General features: G+C 36.1%; 1 protein-coding gene across 1 annotated transcript in view; it reads right to left on the reverse strand.

Annotated features, from left to right (window-relative positions):
* Nucleotides 1-1,336: 1,336 nt before the first annotated feature.
* The window catches only part of LOC108050592 (CUGBP Elav-like family member 2), a 121,852-nt gene continuing 106,601 nt past the window's right edge, over nt 1,337-16,587 (reverse strand). Inside the window, 3 exon segments of the mRNA XM_017132349.2 lie at nt 1,337-2,845; nt 9,960-10,109; nt 15,873-16,079. Of these exon segments, the coding sequence (XP_016987838.2) occupies nt 2,577-2,845; nt 9,960-10,109; nt 15,873-16,079 (626 nt within the window). The 3' untranslated portion in view covers nt 1,337-2,576.

The following is a 16,587-nucleotide window of genomic DNA, read 5'->3' on the forward strand; positions in this document are numbered from 1 at the left end:
GCGTCAGTTTGCGCAAGAAAAAACTCGTACTCCTTTTTTAATAAAAATCATGACACCTTTTATTGATTTACTTATTCTGTTTGGATGCTGATGTGTGATTGTGTGGGGTGTGATTTGTAGCAATATACACTTTAGACTTAATAAATACATATAATCCGTTCGCTTAAATAACTGCGTTTTATCACTAGAATTACGTTCTCGCTGTTGACTGCCTTATTATAGCCTTCGCAAATATTTTCTGCGTTTTTCAAAACTAATATTTTCTTTCTGCATTCACACTAAATTGCAATATCATTTCATTTGAAAGTGAAATCCGCTTAATATCTAGTCAGAACACACAGCCTTGCTTTGTTTCTCTAAAAAATTACACTTATCACCTAATTATTAATTACACATTTAATTACACACAGAACACTTTTCATGTTATTAAGCTTACTTCTAACGTGAATGCTTATATCTGCGTTGAAATAATGTTTAATTTAAAGCCACATCCAGATAGTTTGTATAAAATGCACACAGCTTAAACTCTACTTGAAACAAAGCCTTTTGTTCAATTTGAAAACTTTTTTAAAAACCGAAAATAATTTCGCTAATATTTCCATCTGATTTGTCAATGCCTTTGTTCAGCTACAAAACCAATTTATTTAATTTGACCACAAATTGGAACTCAGATATTCAGTTTATTTTTATAAATTTACTTCTTTAAAATTAGTTTGCTTTACAAGCTTATAAAATGGCTTTTCTTGGCTATCGTACAATATGTTTGCATGTTCTTTTTTTTACAGGTTTTCCAATATGTTTTGTGTATTAAAATGTACAGTTCTTGGAAATTTGTATGCGACAGCAGTGGAATAGGCATTTATTCTTAGGATTCTCGAGACTCAAGCGGATAATATTTACAAGTTTCAGGGACCTATGCGTCTTCTAAAAACGATTTGCATACAACTGAAACGAGAGACACAAATTAGAAAATTGTAAAGCAAGACACAAAAGGCAGGGGTTGAACTTACCTTTAAATCGGCGGCTTGAATCCACTACCATTTGACTTTGCCTTTCCAAAAATAAAATTAATGGCGAAACTCTGGCAAACGTCAACATATCAACTGAAGATAAAAAAAAGTTGTATTCATTAGTTTATTATTAAATATGGTACACATAAGGTTGTGTTGAAGTGTGTAGAGACCAATTATCTTTGAAAAATCACTGAAAATAATAAAAATAGATGCTAAAAGCTTTGTTAAATTCAAGTTTAAAGTGATCTTATAAATAAACATAAATCACAAAGAATTACCTTGTATTATTAACCAAAAATACAAATATATAAAAATATTTTTTGTGCATTTGAAACAGAGAACAAAACTTTATTTAGATATGTATGCTGTTGGTATGAAGAGTTCACATATGTGCATGATATTTTTTACATAAACAAAGTATGCTACATTAGGCACTTATCTACTTCAAAGATGTGCGACGACAGAAAGCCAAATAAACTTCAACTAAAACAAATAGTTTACAACGAAATGAATAATATATAATAATATAATACCAGATTTGTGCAAATTTGGATGATGTAGCGAATGATAGAAACTAAAAAAATAATATAATAAACTCCATTGATGAGACTTCAACATAAATAACAAATTTTTTCAGTTTTTGTTAATTTCATTTGGTTTTTTGGCTTTTTATGCATAGTACTTTACAAATCGCATAATTAACAATGAGAAGCGTATGTGAATTTGTTTGTTTAACTAATTATAATAATAATAGCATTGTGTTAGCAAAAAACATTTTCTTTTCAGTACAAATAAAAAAAGTTAGTTTTGGGAGTAACAAATCAGATGACTAAAAACTAATTATGCGCATTTGCATAAATGTAGATATATATAAAAAGAGATAATCCATTGAACAAAACGAGTAACTTGTAACTATATCTAGAATATATATCATGTGGGTATATATTTATAATAAAGAACTTCATTGTGACTTGCAACATGAGAGATGAACAAATCAAACAGATAAAGAGTGAGTATAAAATTATGAGATATATCAAAAACTTATAAACTAACACTCGAACAGATCTTTGTATTTATTTTTTTCGATTTTATTTTTTAGTTTCGTTTGTGAGTCATGAAAATGTGTACAAAATATGTAATAAAAAAGATATGGATCAACCAATTCGTACGACAGTGTAAAAGTAAGAAAACAAGTCGTAAAAGATTGGGGTTGAAGGAAACTTCAACAGAAAGTTAACTAAACTAAGGTCTAAAAGTTGTATTATTCGTTTAATTTTTTTGTGTTTTTGGTTTTTTTTTTCAATTCAACATTTAACGTGCTAAATCATAAGTGATTCTGTCTCTTTTGGCACAGATTTCATGTCTTTTTCTGCTCTTGTATTTGGTTTTTCATGATACGTACAACGTTGGCATTCGCATCATCGTTTACTCTTGAAACGCGCGCGTTCTACACGGGCAACTCTTCATTCATTGACTACTCCATATTTCACAAATCTCAGTACTCCTCTACTCGGCGTCCGGATAACCTTGCTGCTGTTGGTCGAAGTCCTCCAGCAGTGCCCTTTAATAGGGCTTGGAGTCCTTGGGCTTCTTCAGCTGCACCTTGAGGCGCTTGGTGCCAACCTGGAAGCCGTTCATCGCCTTGATGGCCACCTGGGCCGAGTCCGGATTGTCGAACGACACAAAGCCGAAGCACTTCGACAGACTAGTCTGCTTGTCGATGAACACCTTGGCCGAGATCACATTGCCGAAGGGCAGGAACGTGGAGGCCAGATCCGTGTCGGTGAACTCCTGCGGCAGATGGTAGATGAATAGGTTGCAGCCTTCGGGTCCTGAAAGAAATTAGAGCAATATCCAACATTTATTTGCGATCATACTTTGTGGAGAAAATTTAAGATTAATTACAAATAGTTTTTAACCAGTAAGTCATTTGAACGTTTATATTTTTTTCATTTTTTACAAATAATTTGTATCCCACCTTAAAATAGTCCTATTAATAGTAATAACAAGTTTAAATTTGGTCTAGAACGCAATCCTACAAATTAAAAATAAAATACATTTTCATATTCCCATACCTATCTTATGATCGAGCTGTACCTTCATTTCATACAGTTTAAAGTTTCAGCTGCTGATAGCCTGCTTTGTAGCCTCACCTTGCAGCAAGCAATTAATTAACTAGTTGCACCCACCCACTCACGGTCTCCATTTCCTCGTAACCCTCCCAAATTTCCACCCACCAAACCACAGAATAGAGACGGAAAGTTGAGCGGACAAAGACTGAAATTATATAGGTCCAGTGGCGGTGTTTAAGGAAAGGGGGAATCCTCGCCAGTAGCAGCTGATTGCCAAAACGGAAGCGGATATGATGTGCCCAACTCCCGATGCCCTGTATCTGTCTCTTTCGCACTTGTCCGCCATCTCTTTTGCGCCCGTCATCTGACGGCGTTACGTGTGTGGGTGTGACACTTTGTTTAGCAGCACGTGCTACTGCTACTGCTGACATCGTCATCATTATCTTCTGGGGCATTATCATCGCCATTCCCGGCATTACCATCTTCGCTCCGTCCCTGTCGCTCATGTGGCCCTGTCCCTGTCGCACGCACATTAACGTGGCTCGCGCCTCGTGCTGCGGTTGCACTTTTCGTGCAAATTACTGTCAACGTCACTGGCAATGAGCAGTCAGCAGTCAGCAGTAATACAACCCACCAGCATCCAAAATCCCAAGCAACTAGCTCAGATAGAGCGAGATGGAGTGAGCAGATAGACAGAGACGGACAGCGGGGCGATGAAAAGAGAGGGGTGGTGAAAGCTGCGTCAGCAGTCGCGTTTTCACTTTCGCGACGCTTTTTAATGACAGCAAAACGCTTCGAATAGCATCTGGCATTTTGCGGTCTTTCAATTTTATCAGACTGAAACACAAAAAATCAAACAACGGAAACAAAAAGCAGGGAAAACACATATGGTTAAGAAACACATGATAAGGTTCTGCCATCTAAAATATCCGGAATATATAAAAGGTAGCTGAATAATGAAACTCTATTCTCTCACTTTAATTATAATTAATAGAAGATATTTTTTCCATTATATTATATTATAAATAATTGGAACAAAACGAACATAACATATGATTATGAGAATAATAGTATTGCTATCCCAGAAAAGTATGCTACCAAAATGATGATTAACTTTCTGAATTATAAATTTAACATTTGAATAGAAATTTTCGAACAATGTCGCAGTAATCATTAAAGCAAACTTCCCCTCTGTTTAATGTGTTCCCGGACACACGCTGAGATTCACATTGGTTGAAATCGGATAAGTTTGTAGTGCTTCCAGGACAGCATCCACGATCCACCACCTACAACCACAACCACCTCCATAACTCTCACTCCATCATCGTTTGCCAGAAGCACTGCTATTGATCACCTTGATGTATGAGTTGGCCACAGTAGGCCTGCAATCCCAGTAGGTTCCTCCCCAATCCACCCACTCCTCCACTCAAGGTAAACTGACTGCTGACAGATTGCCCGACGCTGATGCGATTACAAAATGGAGCCAAATTGAATGGCGAAGAAAGCTGGTCCTCCGGCGGCATCTCCTTCACTCACAAGCCGTTGACGTCGCCAGGATTTTAATATTAATTGACTCGGGGCTCGTGATGCACTTGTTGCTTTGTAATTTGGCACACACACCCATCAATTTATTTAGGCCCGAGCGAGGAGGGGCAAAGGGGGAGTAAAAAGTCCAATTAAAAATACTTCAAGCTATTGAATTACGCGACTAACAAGCGACACGTGTGGCCCGACACGATATATAATTAGATGAAAGGACAAATGTGAGAGCAGGCACGAAATGTTCCCAAGGCAACAAATTAAGGCAACAATTTTGAATGGCACTCGGCAATTTTCTGGAAAGGTTTCAAGGGGATGGAGAAAAAGGTAGCCATCATAAAGACCAGAATTTCATTCATTCGAAGAAATTTTAAGAATTTCGTTACTATGTCTGCAGAATACATTGGTTGATTAAGTTTGTTGTGTTTTTGATTTACTTTTTGAGCTTGTGTATGATATTACATTAAATTTAATGAAGGACTAAACTATAAGAATCTTATTTTGAAAAGAAACATAAATGTATTATCTAATATAGGTTCTTAATCAAATATATAATAAGGTTTTCAAGTTATTATCAGTCTAAAATTGAACACACCTTAGATTAAAGGAGTACTGTTAGGTATTTATTATGACTCCATGCTAAACCATATTTTTCAGTAAATCATTCGCGTTACCTTCAAATTTATATTCAAAACTAAATCCACATCCATCCTGGTTTTACTAAACTTTCTATAAATTCGGTTAGCTGTCAACCGCAAAATGTTTTCCACCCATTTTGGTAACCAGAAATGTGTAACTTCTTGGAATTCGCCAAAAATTTCCCCTCTCCATTGCTCTGGACATTTAAAATAAACTTCCTGTTTTGTTTTTCTCAACTCTCCTTCCTTTTTTTCTTCGGTTGGAATTTTTCAGTGTGCGAAAAACGATTTCCTATATTGCATTTTCCTCTTCCGCCGAGCAAAGATGCGCCATCCGCCTTGGCAATGTCGCCTGCCCTTTTCGCTATTGATGCACTTGGATTCTGGAGGGGCATGAAAGGAGATGTTAGTTGCAGATGCACATTCCCTCTCCCTTCGCAGTGGAAGCCAACATTTTTTGCCATTTTCTTGGCTGTCGCGCTCACCGAAGTGCGCTGGGGAAAGTCTTCCTTTATTTTCCTATTCCTCTCAAGGGCACGACCGAGGCGGAAGGAAGCTAAATGGAATCTATGGCACATAAGCTACAGTTCCAGTTTTGCCTGCACATATATCTGAGTTTCTTTATTGATTTTAATGCGACTTATGCATGAAGCTGAACTGAGAGAAATTATGGTACAAACATTCGTTCTTATTTTGTTCTTATTTTGTTGAATATGTTAATGAATATATAGTTGAATATATATATTTTTTTTTTTAAATGTTATTTAATATCTTGTTAATGAAGTTGTGGAAATCTTGGTAAGCATAATTTGGAATAAGTTTTGGGATATCTGGTTGAATATTTCTTTAAATATGTTGTCAAAGAAGGGTTGGTTTGTTGAATTTTTTTACTAAGTTTTTGAATAAGAAGAATTTTGTTTGTTAAATGCTTTTGTAAAAAATCCGTTTTTTTAACTCTTTATTCCCTTTCTTATAAGCACTCACTTACAGGCACATCCCCTTTATAATAATTCCACGCTCCTCCCAGCACATAAGTCGCAAATTCGCGACGTAGCTGGTTATCTTCTCTGCTTCTCGGGTCGACCTCTCCCCTCCTTCTTATTTCTGCACCCACACACAACATTTGCTTATTTTTTATTCCAACTTCCGGCTTATGCACATGACTTTAATCCGGATGCAGCCGGAAGGAGAGGCGACCGCTGCCGCCTTAGGGTCACCCATGCGATGATGGAGGCGGGGGATTCCCATCGTCTGTCACTGCCATATTTGTAGCCTTCCTTCCGTTCCTTTCTCAACCCGAGTTCCCGCCCTCTTGATCCCTTAAAGCATAGTTCTGTGCCGCTACTCTTTTTTTATATTTTACAACATATTTTTCATATTTTTATATTTATTTTATTTTGCTGCTTTTTCTCTGTTTCCTGCTTAATTTTGTGCTGTCGTCTGGCCCTGTCTACATGCCCATAAGTTGTTTCCTGCTCCCAACCCCCTTTATCTTCTTAAACTCCCACTATCGTCCTCTTCCTCTTTCTGTTGTGGAGCTGTCGTCATTTGATAAATTTCACATGTTGAGAATTTATCTGCCCTAGACATTGTTACTGCAGTTTTTCCTGGCTTTATCCCGAACCCAGATTGCATAAATCTGACAGTTTTTAGGATTTTTTGAGCATATTTTTTCTCACTACCCAAGAAGTTCAATGATATTTAATCAAACAAAAAAGCCGATCAAATGTTGTTCAGGATTTAATAGGACTAGTTTACTAAGTAAAGAAAAGTAAATTGGAAATTTTCTGCAAATATACATATTTTATTATATTATACAAATGGCTCTTTATAATTTGTATAATATTATTTTCCAACTCATCCTGTTATCATCCTGTTGTTTTCAAATAGTGACTAGTATATTTTAATTTCAAGTTAAATTAACCAATTTGGTTATTAAGGACGAATTTTTATGGTAAAAAAACGATTCTTTCGCTAATATTTTGAAAAATAGAACTTTATTCATGAAAAGAAGACACTGATCTCGCAAATCCAATGCTATTTTGTATAACACATTTTTAGAAAAAAATTTAAAGCTAAGAATAGGAAATTAAATAAAATCAAGTATAAACTAAAAAAAATTTTTTTTTAAATTTAGGAACTTTTTTTTCATATATATATATTTACTTTAAATTTACTTGCAGAGGCTACACACTTTTAAAACGAAACCTTTTTTGTCTCTTATAAACAAAGTTCAATACGTGTAGAAATTCCCAGTTTTATAAATACTGTCAAATCAAAGTCAATTACCCATTAACCACTTCCCTCGGCAATCTCCTTATCTCATCCAATAATTATACAGAGCTTAGACCTTGCATTCCCCCTTTTAGGTCAGCTTCCATTTAAGCAAGTCCAGTCCAAGCCATCTATGATAGTTTTTCACAACCCAACCAAGCAAAGGAAAGCATGGCAGCTCACATTTCGCATTTTGGCTAGCAAGAGCAATTTGTTGTGCTTCCACAGACAGTGGCACACAGTCCTCGCTTCCTCAGGACTGTGACCCTCCGTCCCCTGGATGGTTGTTGTTGCAGTTGGTCAGGAGGGAATTTTCGGCGACGTCATGAGTCAGCAGAGCAAACAAGGAGTCGCAGAAAGGACGAAGCAACAACAGTGGGGGATTTAGTGGAGACGAAGATGAAGGCGAGGAGGCGAAGGGCCAGCGAGTCACTCAACTGCAAAAATATATCTCACTATATGGTGCATAACATACAGAGGGAGAATATAAGTACAGAAGTTTCATATCTCCTCAATTCAAAAATAAATTTCAGGGTCACGAGATTCCTTCTAGATTGAAAACCAATTTGAGGACTCACTAATTCAATGAGATTTTATAGATTTTTATAAATTTTCAAAGGTTAAACGAAATGCTAAGCGATAATACTTTATATCAAAACTACATTTGACTTTATTATTTCAGGTTTTACAAGTATCTTTCAATTGTTTTTAAGAAAGTAATTAAAAAATACCCACCCGGATACTCGCACAATTTAATTTATAATACTTTACATTTCATCAAATAAGGAATACATTTGAATGCTAATTTCTCCCTCTGCACATACACATCAGCTGAAGCACCCCCGGCACTCCCATCCACTCAAAGGATGTTTGCTTATGTAACCGGAAATATAGCAAAAAGTGCAATGCCAAAACATTTCCCGTTGCATTTTCCCCAACATTTCGAATATCTCCTGCTGCAACTTTAATGTTATGTGTGCCAAAGTACACACCCAGGCCACCCAAAACCACAGTGGGGGAAAAAGAAATGTTCAGTTGCCATATTTCCCGATATCGACAGCGACGTCTGACTAATGGAATTGTGTGTCAAGTGTGTGTAATATTTACACTGTGTCGGGAGCTGATAAAAATTTAAGCCCCACCAAAACGCTCCTCATAAATTCTCCTTAGCGAGTGAGAGATAGAAAGTTGGGAAGCAGCAGTGAAGGATACAAGATGATTGATCTTATTGATTTTTGCTACATCTCTCCCAGGCATTGGCTTATGGCATTGAAGGATTTGTGTCAGCAGAAGACATTCGATTGCGGATTAGAGGCACTTCGAGCACACATTCTAGGGGGCGTGGCAGAGGAGATTGAAATTCTTGTAAGATGGTTAAAATGTTGGTGGATTTGATTTGTAGGGGCTCGAAAATCAGCTTGGACCACTCTTGAAGTAGTGGAAATACCCAACTGACGTTCTGCATTTATCTCATTCCGAATGCTATCCTTTATCCAGCTGCATAACATTTGATAGATGACTTTTCATATAAAAATAGGGCCCCTTTCCTCCGCCACAATAAAACTGACGAGAACAATGGCACAACTAAAACTAAGTAGATTAGACAGACATCCACAAAATGTCCATGTCAAGTGGGATTCGGAAAGAGAAGGAGGGCGGGAAATGCTGGGAAGGGGTTGGAAATAATGCAGGGGCAACGAACAGAAAATAGTAAAAATGGATGCAAAAAATAACCGCATCACGAGCGAATGACGCTGACAGCAATGAGCGGGTTAATGCATGCGATGTTGCATCAGCAGCAGAAACAAATACAATTGGAACTGAGAAAATGGTACAGGGACCATCGAATGTTTATGTACCCTAACCATTAAAATTGAAAATTTGAAATTTTGTCTACTTTAATGACGTAATTTTAATACAAATTTTAAAAAAGTTTGATAGTAAGATGTTTATATCCCAAATTTTAAGTTGAATTAATTTCCACCTAAAGAGTATTAAAAGTGCTACCTTATGCTAACGAAGAAGGATTAAGTGCCGAACGAACGATTTGGTATTGGACTGACACAACCGCAGCAGCATTCATTCGGACATTTCGCTACATTTATCAAAATGGCACAGGCATATAGACATTTCTATTCCTAACGTGTGCGTGTCCTTTCAGACACTTCAAAACCACTCTGATGGCCTACCAAATTATAATATATCCGATTAAACTGTTAGAAATGAAGAAAGGATTATATTGAAATAAAAAATTTTGTTTGTAGTAGTGTAAATTGGATTTTATCCTAAATTTGTCATGTCGTCGGATGAACTACTTTGTTGATAACGAAATTTTGTATTTATCTTGTCTTATTATCAATAAAAAAATCAATGGTCAGTAAAAATATATATTTTTTTCAGTGTTTATGTAGTGGGTTACTCACCTTCGATCTGCTTTCCCGCTGCGGCGGCAGCTGCGGCACTGAGGGCGACGCTGGCCAGCGGCGAAGTGGACAATGCACTGGCGCTGCCAAATTGCGGTAGACCGGCGGCTGTTGACATATATGCCGATGCCAATGGATTCGGATCGGACCCTATATAGATGCAGGAGCAGGGGAAAGAAGAAAACATATTTTAGTTAGGGTCAAGCAGTAGCAAATTTTGAATTTTTTGGGCGTAAATAACTTTAAAAACTTATAAGTATGGCTTGGACAGTATGAGCAAGGTCTTGAAGTGGTCCTGTTTAGATATACTTTCTTAAAAGTAACAACCATTTAAAAAATGTAAAAATTAAATATTTTTTTTTTCAAGATTTTTGTACACCCCCAATAGTTTAAATTTTTTTTCCAATTTTTGGCAAAATCAAATATTGAATTTCAGCACATTTTGTAACTCACAAACCTAGTTTGCCGCAATGTGCATTACCTCGGATTTTACTGTATAATTATTATTTAGTTGGTTTCGTTTCGTCAGACGTAATTAATCATCAAATTTTGTGCGCTGCGACGCGGGGTGACATTTGATTATTTTACAAAGCACACACACGACATCCGCAATAGCCAATCTGAAATTAATTTGTCTCTGTGCAATGTTGGTTGTGTTCTGGTTTCGGGTTTTGTGTAATTTGACGCCTGTTGTTTGTTATTTAGTTGTTTTGCGTGTTTCGCCATTGGCCGTCATGCAATGCAATTTTGTGGTTTTCGATCCGCCCCTGACCGCCACTCCCACTTCGCCCTTTTTACTCCCCTTTGGCGCCGTCTATGATCGCCGTTATTAATGAGTTTTGCAAAACATTGTGTGTGTGTGCGAAAATGTAGCAGTGTGGTCGATTATGCGACTGCAACTACCGAAGTTTTCCATGTGCAAAATGGTTCCAGTAACAAATCAATGGGAGTACTTTATAATTAATAAAGATTTAATGTCATCATAGTATAACTAAAATTCAAATTCAAAGTTCCAAATTTAAATAATTACATTTTATTAAAAAAACAGCTTGATTTCTCTGTGTGATTTATTTATTTAATTGCTCTACAGAATTGTAATCAAACAGACCACCATACTGATTTAAACACACATGGCAAAGGCAAGCAGAAAAATAAGAAATAAAAACATGGTCAATTTGCAGAAGCCTGTAAGCGAAAAGTTTTGCACATATTTGCACCGAAATTTGTTTTAATTGTTGTTCAAAGTTTCGTAAAGAAAGGCAAGAAAAGTCATCCAGTGAAGAGTGGAATATTCATGGACTGCTGAACACTACTCATCAAGGAGCTGGCTAACTAAGTTGGCCAATAATAATCCACATGAGTGGCCTGGCCTGACCGGCAAAAACAACAAACAAGCCAAATTGAAGAAACAGCCGAAAGAAAGGCATAAGAAGTCGAAAACATTGCCTAAAACTATTTCTGGCCCGGATGTTGTCTGTTTTGTATTTGCAAGTTTTTAGTTTACAGTTGGAAAATTTGTTCGTCGAGTTCAAGTACAAAATTGTACAATTTTCAGTTCCTCCTTCATCTTATTTGCCACTTGCAGGCAGAAGACATTTTGTTCCCACTGTTATTGTTATTGTTGCTGTTGATTTTGAAGTGCAAAAAGCGAAAAAGTGTATAAACAAACGTAATGGAGAGCTACGAAAAAGAGAACGCCAGGAAGGCAATGGGCAAACAGAAAGAAGGAGTTCGAAACGTGTTGAAACCCTAAATCAGTTTGAAGGGCCTGGGGTCGGTAGTATAAACTACATAGTTTACTGCACTTCAACCAAACTTTGATTAAGATTTTCGGTTGTTGCTGTTGGCTTAGTTCAGCTTTTGTTTTTTTTAGCTACTCAACTCGGAAGTGGGATCGAAGGAGTGCGCTTCGAAAAACTTTGAATTGGATGCTCTTGAGCTTTAGTAAGTAAGGGAAAGAAAAGCAACTGTTTTTTCCAGTTTTTTTTAAATTTTTGATTTACCCCCCATAAAAGAGACAACATTCCATCTATATCTGTTTCAAATTTGAATTGCTTTGGTCACAAATAAATAAAATAGATATCTAAACAATTTAAACTTATAATTTAAAGTCTAATATCGCACATAAATTTATATTCAAGAATTTTAAACATCTCAATAAAAATAATAAAATGGGTTTTACACCCTTTTGTAACCCTTTTTAAATTTATAAACTTTCAATATATTTCGTTCAAAATGTGATTTCACATCTATTCAATTTGTACTTGTTTTTATATGCTCGTAACTTCAATCTGCAAACAAAATCCGAGTGTTATTTCCATCCACCTATTGTTATCTTCACCAATTTGTATATCCCGCATTGTTCGCCCTAACCTCAAAACAATTAACTTTTTCATTCCCCCGACGCTGACTTCGATACATTTTCCATAAACAATATTCGGAACTACGCTAACAAACAAAGCGGGGCCAAAGTCGAGAGCTCAATTTGTTTGTCCATTTTATTTGTGGCAGGCAAAAGCCGAAGGCAAAAAAAAGTTTGTTACTCGTGGCAACTTGGAAAGCGATTTTGTAGTTTAGTTTATATAACCGACCAGCAAGGAGAAAAGTATCAAAAGGAAATAATGCGAGAAGGGCTTTAGTAAAAAGGTCTCGACTTTAAGATATTCTGAAATCTCTGTATTGTTATTTAATCAGTTGCAGTTTTCAGTGAGCTTATATTGATGACGTTAAAAATAAATAATATTTAAATAGGTGCTTTATTCCGATTTAAATTTCTTTATGAAATATAAGTATTTCAATTAAGTTTTATGGTGTATTACAAGTGCAGTGAACTCAACCAAACTCTTAGTTTTGATACCCATTTCATAGGCTCTGTAGAAATTAAATTGATCTCTTTTCGGCTGTAAACACTCGAACAAATTCAACATACTCCATAAGTACTGGGTATGAGAAAGGAGAAAGGACACAGAAATAGGCGCATCCCTGCTGTCCTCGCTGTCAGCTGCACTTTGAACTGAATTTCTTTTTCAATTTGAAGGGGAAGGATGTCGGAGACGGAGGACATCTTCTTGGAGTCCGAATTGTCGGACTCCATCCGCTCCCAGGGCAAAGAATTTTTAATATTTCATTAAATGAAGTGCCCGGAAATCGTTCAAGTGGCACACGATGAGCACGCACAAGTGCACAAGGGCCAAAACTCACGAAAATCCCCACAAGATAAGCTCAGAGCAAAAGAGGCAGATGGGTGAGGGGAGGGGAGACTCGGAAAATCCGCTTAATTTTTGGCATTTTTCTGGTTAAGTCAGCCACAGATTTTTTTTTCTTATTTGACCGGGGTTTTTCGTCTACTCTCTAAGATCCTCTCGAAATAAACTTGCTCAGAAATTATTTAAGAAGTAAGTGTGGAAAAGGAGGAAAATACGGTCAGCGATGCCCACAGATAGGCAATGACGTTTCCTTTAGTCCCACACCGAAAACTTTTTTTCTCTCATCTTTTTTTTTGTGTGTTTTATTTGGCTTGTCCTTGCTACATTTTAGTGGAATTTTCTGGCTGTTTTTGTTTGATAAAATGCAGGCGACAGGCCATAATTCTTCAGCAAACTTATGCGTTTGCTACTATTCGGACTAAAAAAATACCATAATTTTTAGTTATGTTATTATAATAAAAAAAAATTTTTTTTAATCAATATTTAGAAGAACATACAAAAATTACGTTGTTAGAAAATTAAAGTGGTAGCACGTGGTGATCAAAGCAAAAAAAAATTTAATTTAGATACTTTGAAATATCAACTGTTTATATTAATTAATTCGTAATTTAAAAATATTATTAAAAACAATTTCTCAATTGGTGGACTGCTGTAAGATGTTTAATACGGTTAGATGCTTAACCTTAATTCTTAAATATTCTATTTCCGTTCTGGTATCTAGCTGTTACTGTAAGGAAAGCTAAGAAGTGAGAAATGAAAACCGTGAACAGAGCAGAAAACATTGCAATTCCCCCAAAGCGAAAAAGTCAATGAGGCCAAGAAGGAGCAGTGCAGCAAAAACTGCCTGGCTCATCCTTTATCCCTCATTTCCCAGGCCCCAATCCCCTCGTAACTCCAGCCCCCTCCTCCAGAGGCTTTTGGTGCAATAAGTTCCGTGTTGTTAATTTCGCAAGAGAGTGTAACTTGTAATTTTGTATGTTGTAGGGTCTCCCCTCCTCTACGGATAAAGTCTGGCCCTCCGATTCCCTTCTCCAGATATACGGCCATCAACTCTCTACGGACTGGTGACGTAAAGCAGGCGACGTTAAACAAGCGCGTTACGGTGCACGTGAACGTTACGTCGAATGCTTCGTTGACTTTAACTACCAAACTTAATAACACACACATTTTTATGAGAAAATGAAAATGAAAACAGCAACAGTAAGAACGTGACGTAAACTCAGGAAAACGGGGGAACATTATGAAAGTGTTAGAGAAACAAAAAACTTAGATTATCACCATTAATATAACATGAAGATTTTATATCAATTTAAAAGGAACCCGCTTGACATACAAAAATTGGGTATATCGAGCCATAACCGCTCAAAAAGTAGCTAATTTATTTCTTCACAATTCAATTCAATCTTACCTGATTTTTTGGCTGCATTCAATTGAAATAGAGAAAAGAGTATATATTTGTATGTTAGTAAGAACAAACCACATAGATTGAAAGCATATTTTAAAATAAAATGAGAACAATTTTAATTAAGAATTTAAATAATGACAATCATAAAATTTAATAACCAAATATAAAGTAAATAACTTTTAACAGTTAGGAAAATAACAATTAAACTTTAAAAATATTGAAAAAACCTAGAGAACTCTCACCTGATTTTTTGGCGGCGGCCTTTTTACCCAAAAGGCCTGCTTTCAATCCGTATATATTCATACGATTGATTAGGTAAGCAATTTAAAGGTGAGAAAAAATATTACACATAATTGTTAGTAGGAGGATAAAGAGAAACAGTTGAAGCCTATTAGATAAGACAGGCGATAAGTTCAATCTATTCATCCGTATTGTAGAGGAAATAATTATTATTTTAAGTCAATATCCTCCGAGTTTCCCCTCCAATGAAGATTGACAAGACCATAAAAGTAATTTGCCTTTCTTGGATAAGTATGAATAACAGAAGAACAGTGGACGGTGGAAGGATACACAGGATTTTACTAAATTAAGCTAATTGGGTACTTTGAATGTCAGATGATGACACATTTGTTGGCAACGAAACCAAGAATAGAAAAGCAATTTCGGGGAGGGCTTTTCGAGTGGAAAGTTTACCTCATTATTGATGAATTAAATTAGGTGAACAACAAATGAATATTAATGAGTTTATCGATTGGTTATTTTGGTGGTCTAAATATATATACTGGGGTAATGCATCATTTAATACAAATTAGTTAGCCAGAAAGAAACAGAACTAACGATTATACAAATAAATAAAAAGAAATTTCTTCACATATTAATGGATTTTGTTTAAGGACAAGATAACAAATCTACCCCAAGTTCACTTGTTAAAGTATTATTTCACCCTAAGATGGCTTTCCTATAACCCAATATCCAATTGACACTCATTAAAGGCAATAACCAGAGCAATAACCAGCATTTTTGGGAGCCCGCAAGATAATTAGAAATCGATAAAGGAAACAATATAAAACCAGACTAAAAAGGAAGCACCAGCAACAGGCTGAGAAGCCGAAAAACCCTGTGAACACAAGGAAACTTCGGTACGGAGGAGAGAAAAAATTAGATAATTAGCCCTGGCAACTGATGGCTGGGCTTTATGGGATAAATTATTAACCATGGGCACCGCTCAAGTATTTCCCCTTCTTTTTCCCCTAACTATCCAAGCTGCTTAAATTTTTTACCAAGGAAGGAGGGAAAACTTACAGAGCAGGGCAGCCGTGTTGGTCAGTTGGGCACTCCCCGGCGATGAGGCAGCGGCTGCTGCGGCGGCGGCGTTCGAGAGACTCGGCTGCGTCATGGCCGCGATGGCCGCCAGATTCTGGACGGTCATCGGGGTCAGGAGTCCGGCGGCCGCAACGGCGCTCGTGTCCGTCGCCGAGCTGCTCTGCTGGGCTCCCAGACCTGTGAGGGCTGCAAAGGAATAATATTAAATTTAGTTCGATTAAATAATTTCCCAAATTGATGAATATTTCATATTAATCTTTAAGATTGAAATTAAGATTAAAACTCACAACAAACAACTTTTCATTTGAAAAAAAAGCATTTACAATTTAAGACACAGGTTCAACAATTTTTCTTTTTTTGCGTTAGGTGATGAAATTTAAATTTGTTTGGAATAGTACAAAAGTTATGTGAACATTTCTAAAACTTCGATTTTGTGTTTCTGATAACACAGAAATAATAATAATAGTAATTATAGGGAAATTAAATTGGATTACACTACAATTACCAATTAAATATCAACATTTCATTAAAGAAAATATGTACTAAATATATTAATTATTAATAATATTTATTAGTCTTTTAAAACGGATAGAGAACAAGAAAGATATTTAATTTGATCAAAGCAGAAATCTACTTAATATCTTTTTCAATTACAAAAATACATTTAAAATAGTATATACATGATTTAATTTGT

Source organism: Drosophila rhopaloa, unplaced genomic scaffold, assembly GCF_018152115.1.
Source record: "Drosophila rhopaloa isolate 14029-0021.01 unplaced genomic scaffold, ASM1815211v1 contig_2, whole genome shotgun sequence".
Classification (NCBI taxonomy): Eukaryota; Metazoa; Arthropoda; class Insecta; order Diptera; family Drosophilidae; genus Drosophila; species Drosophila rhopaloa.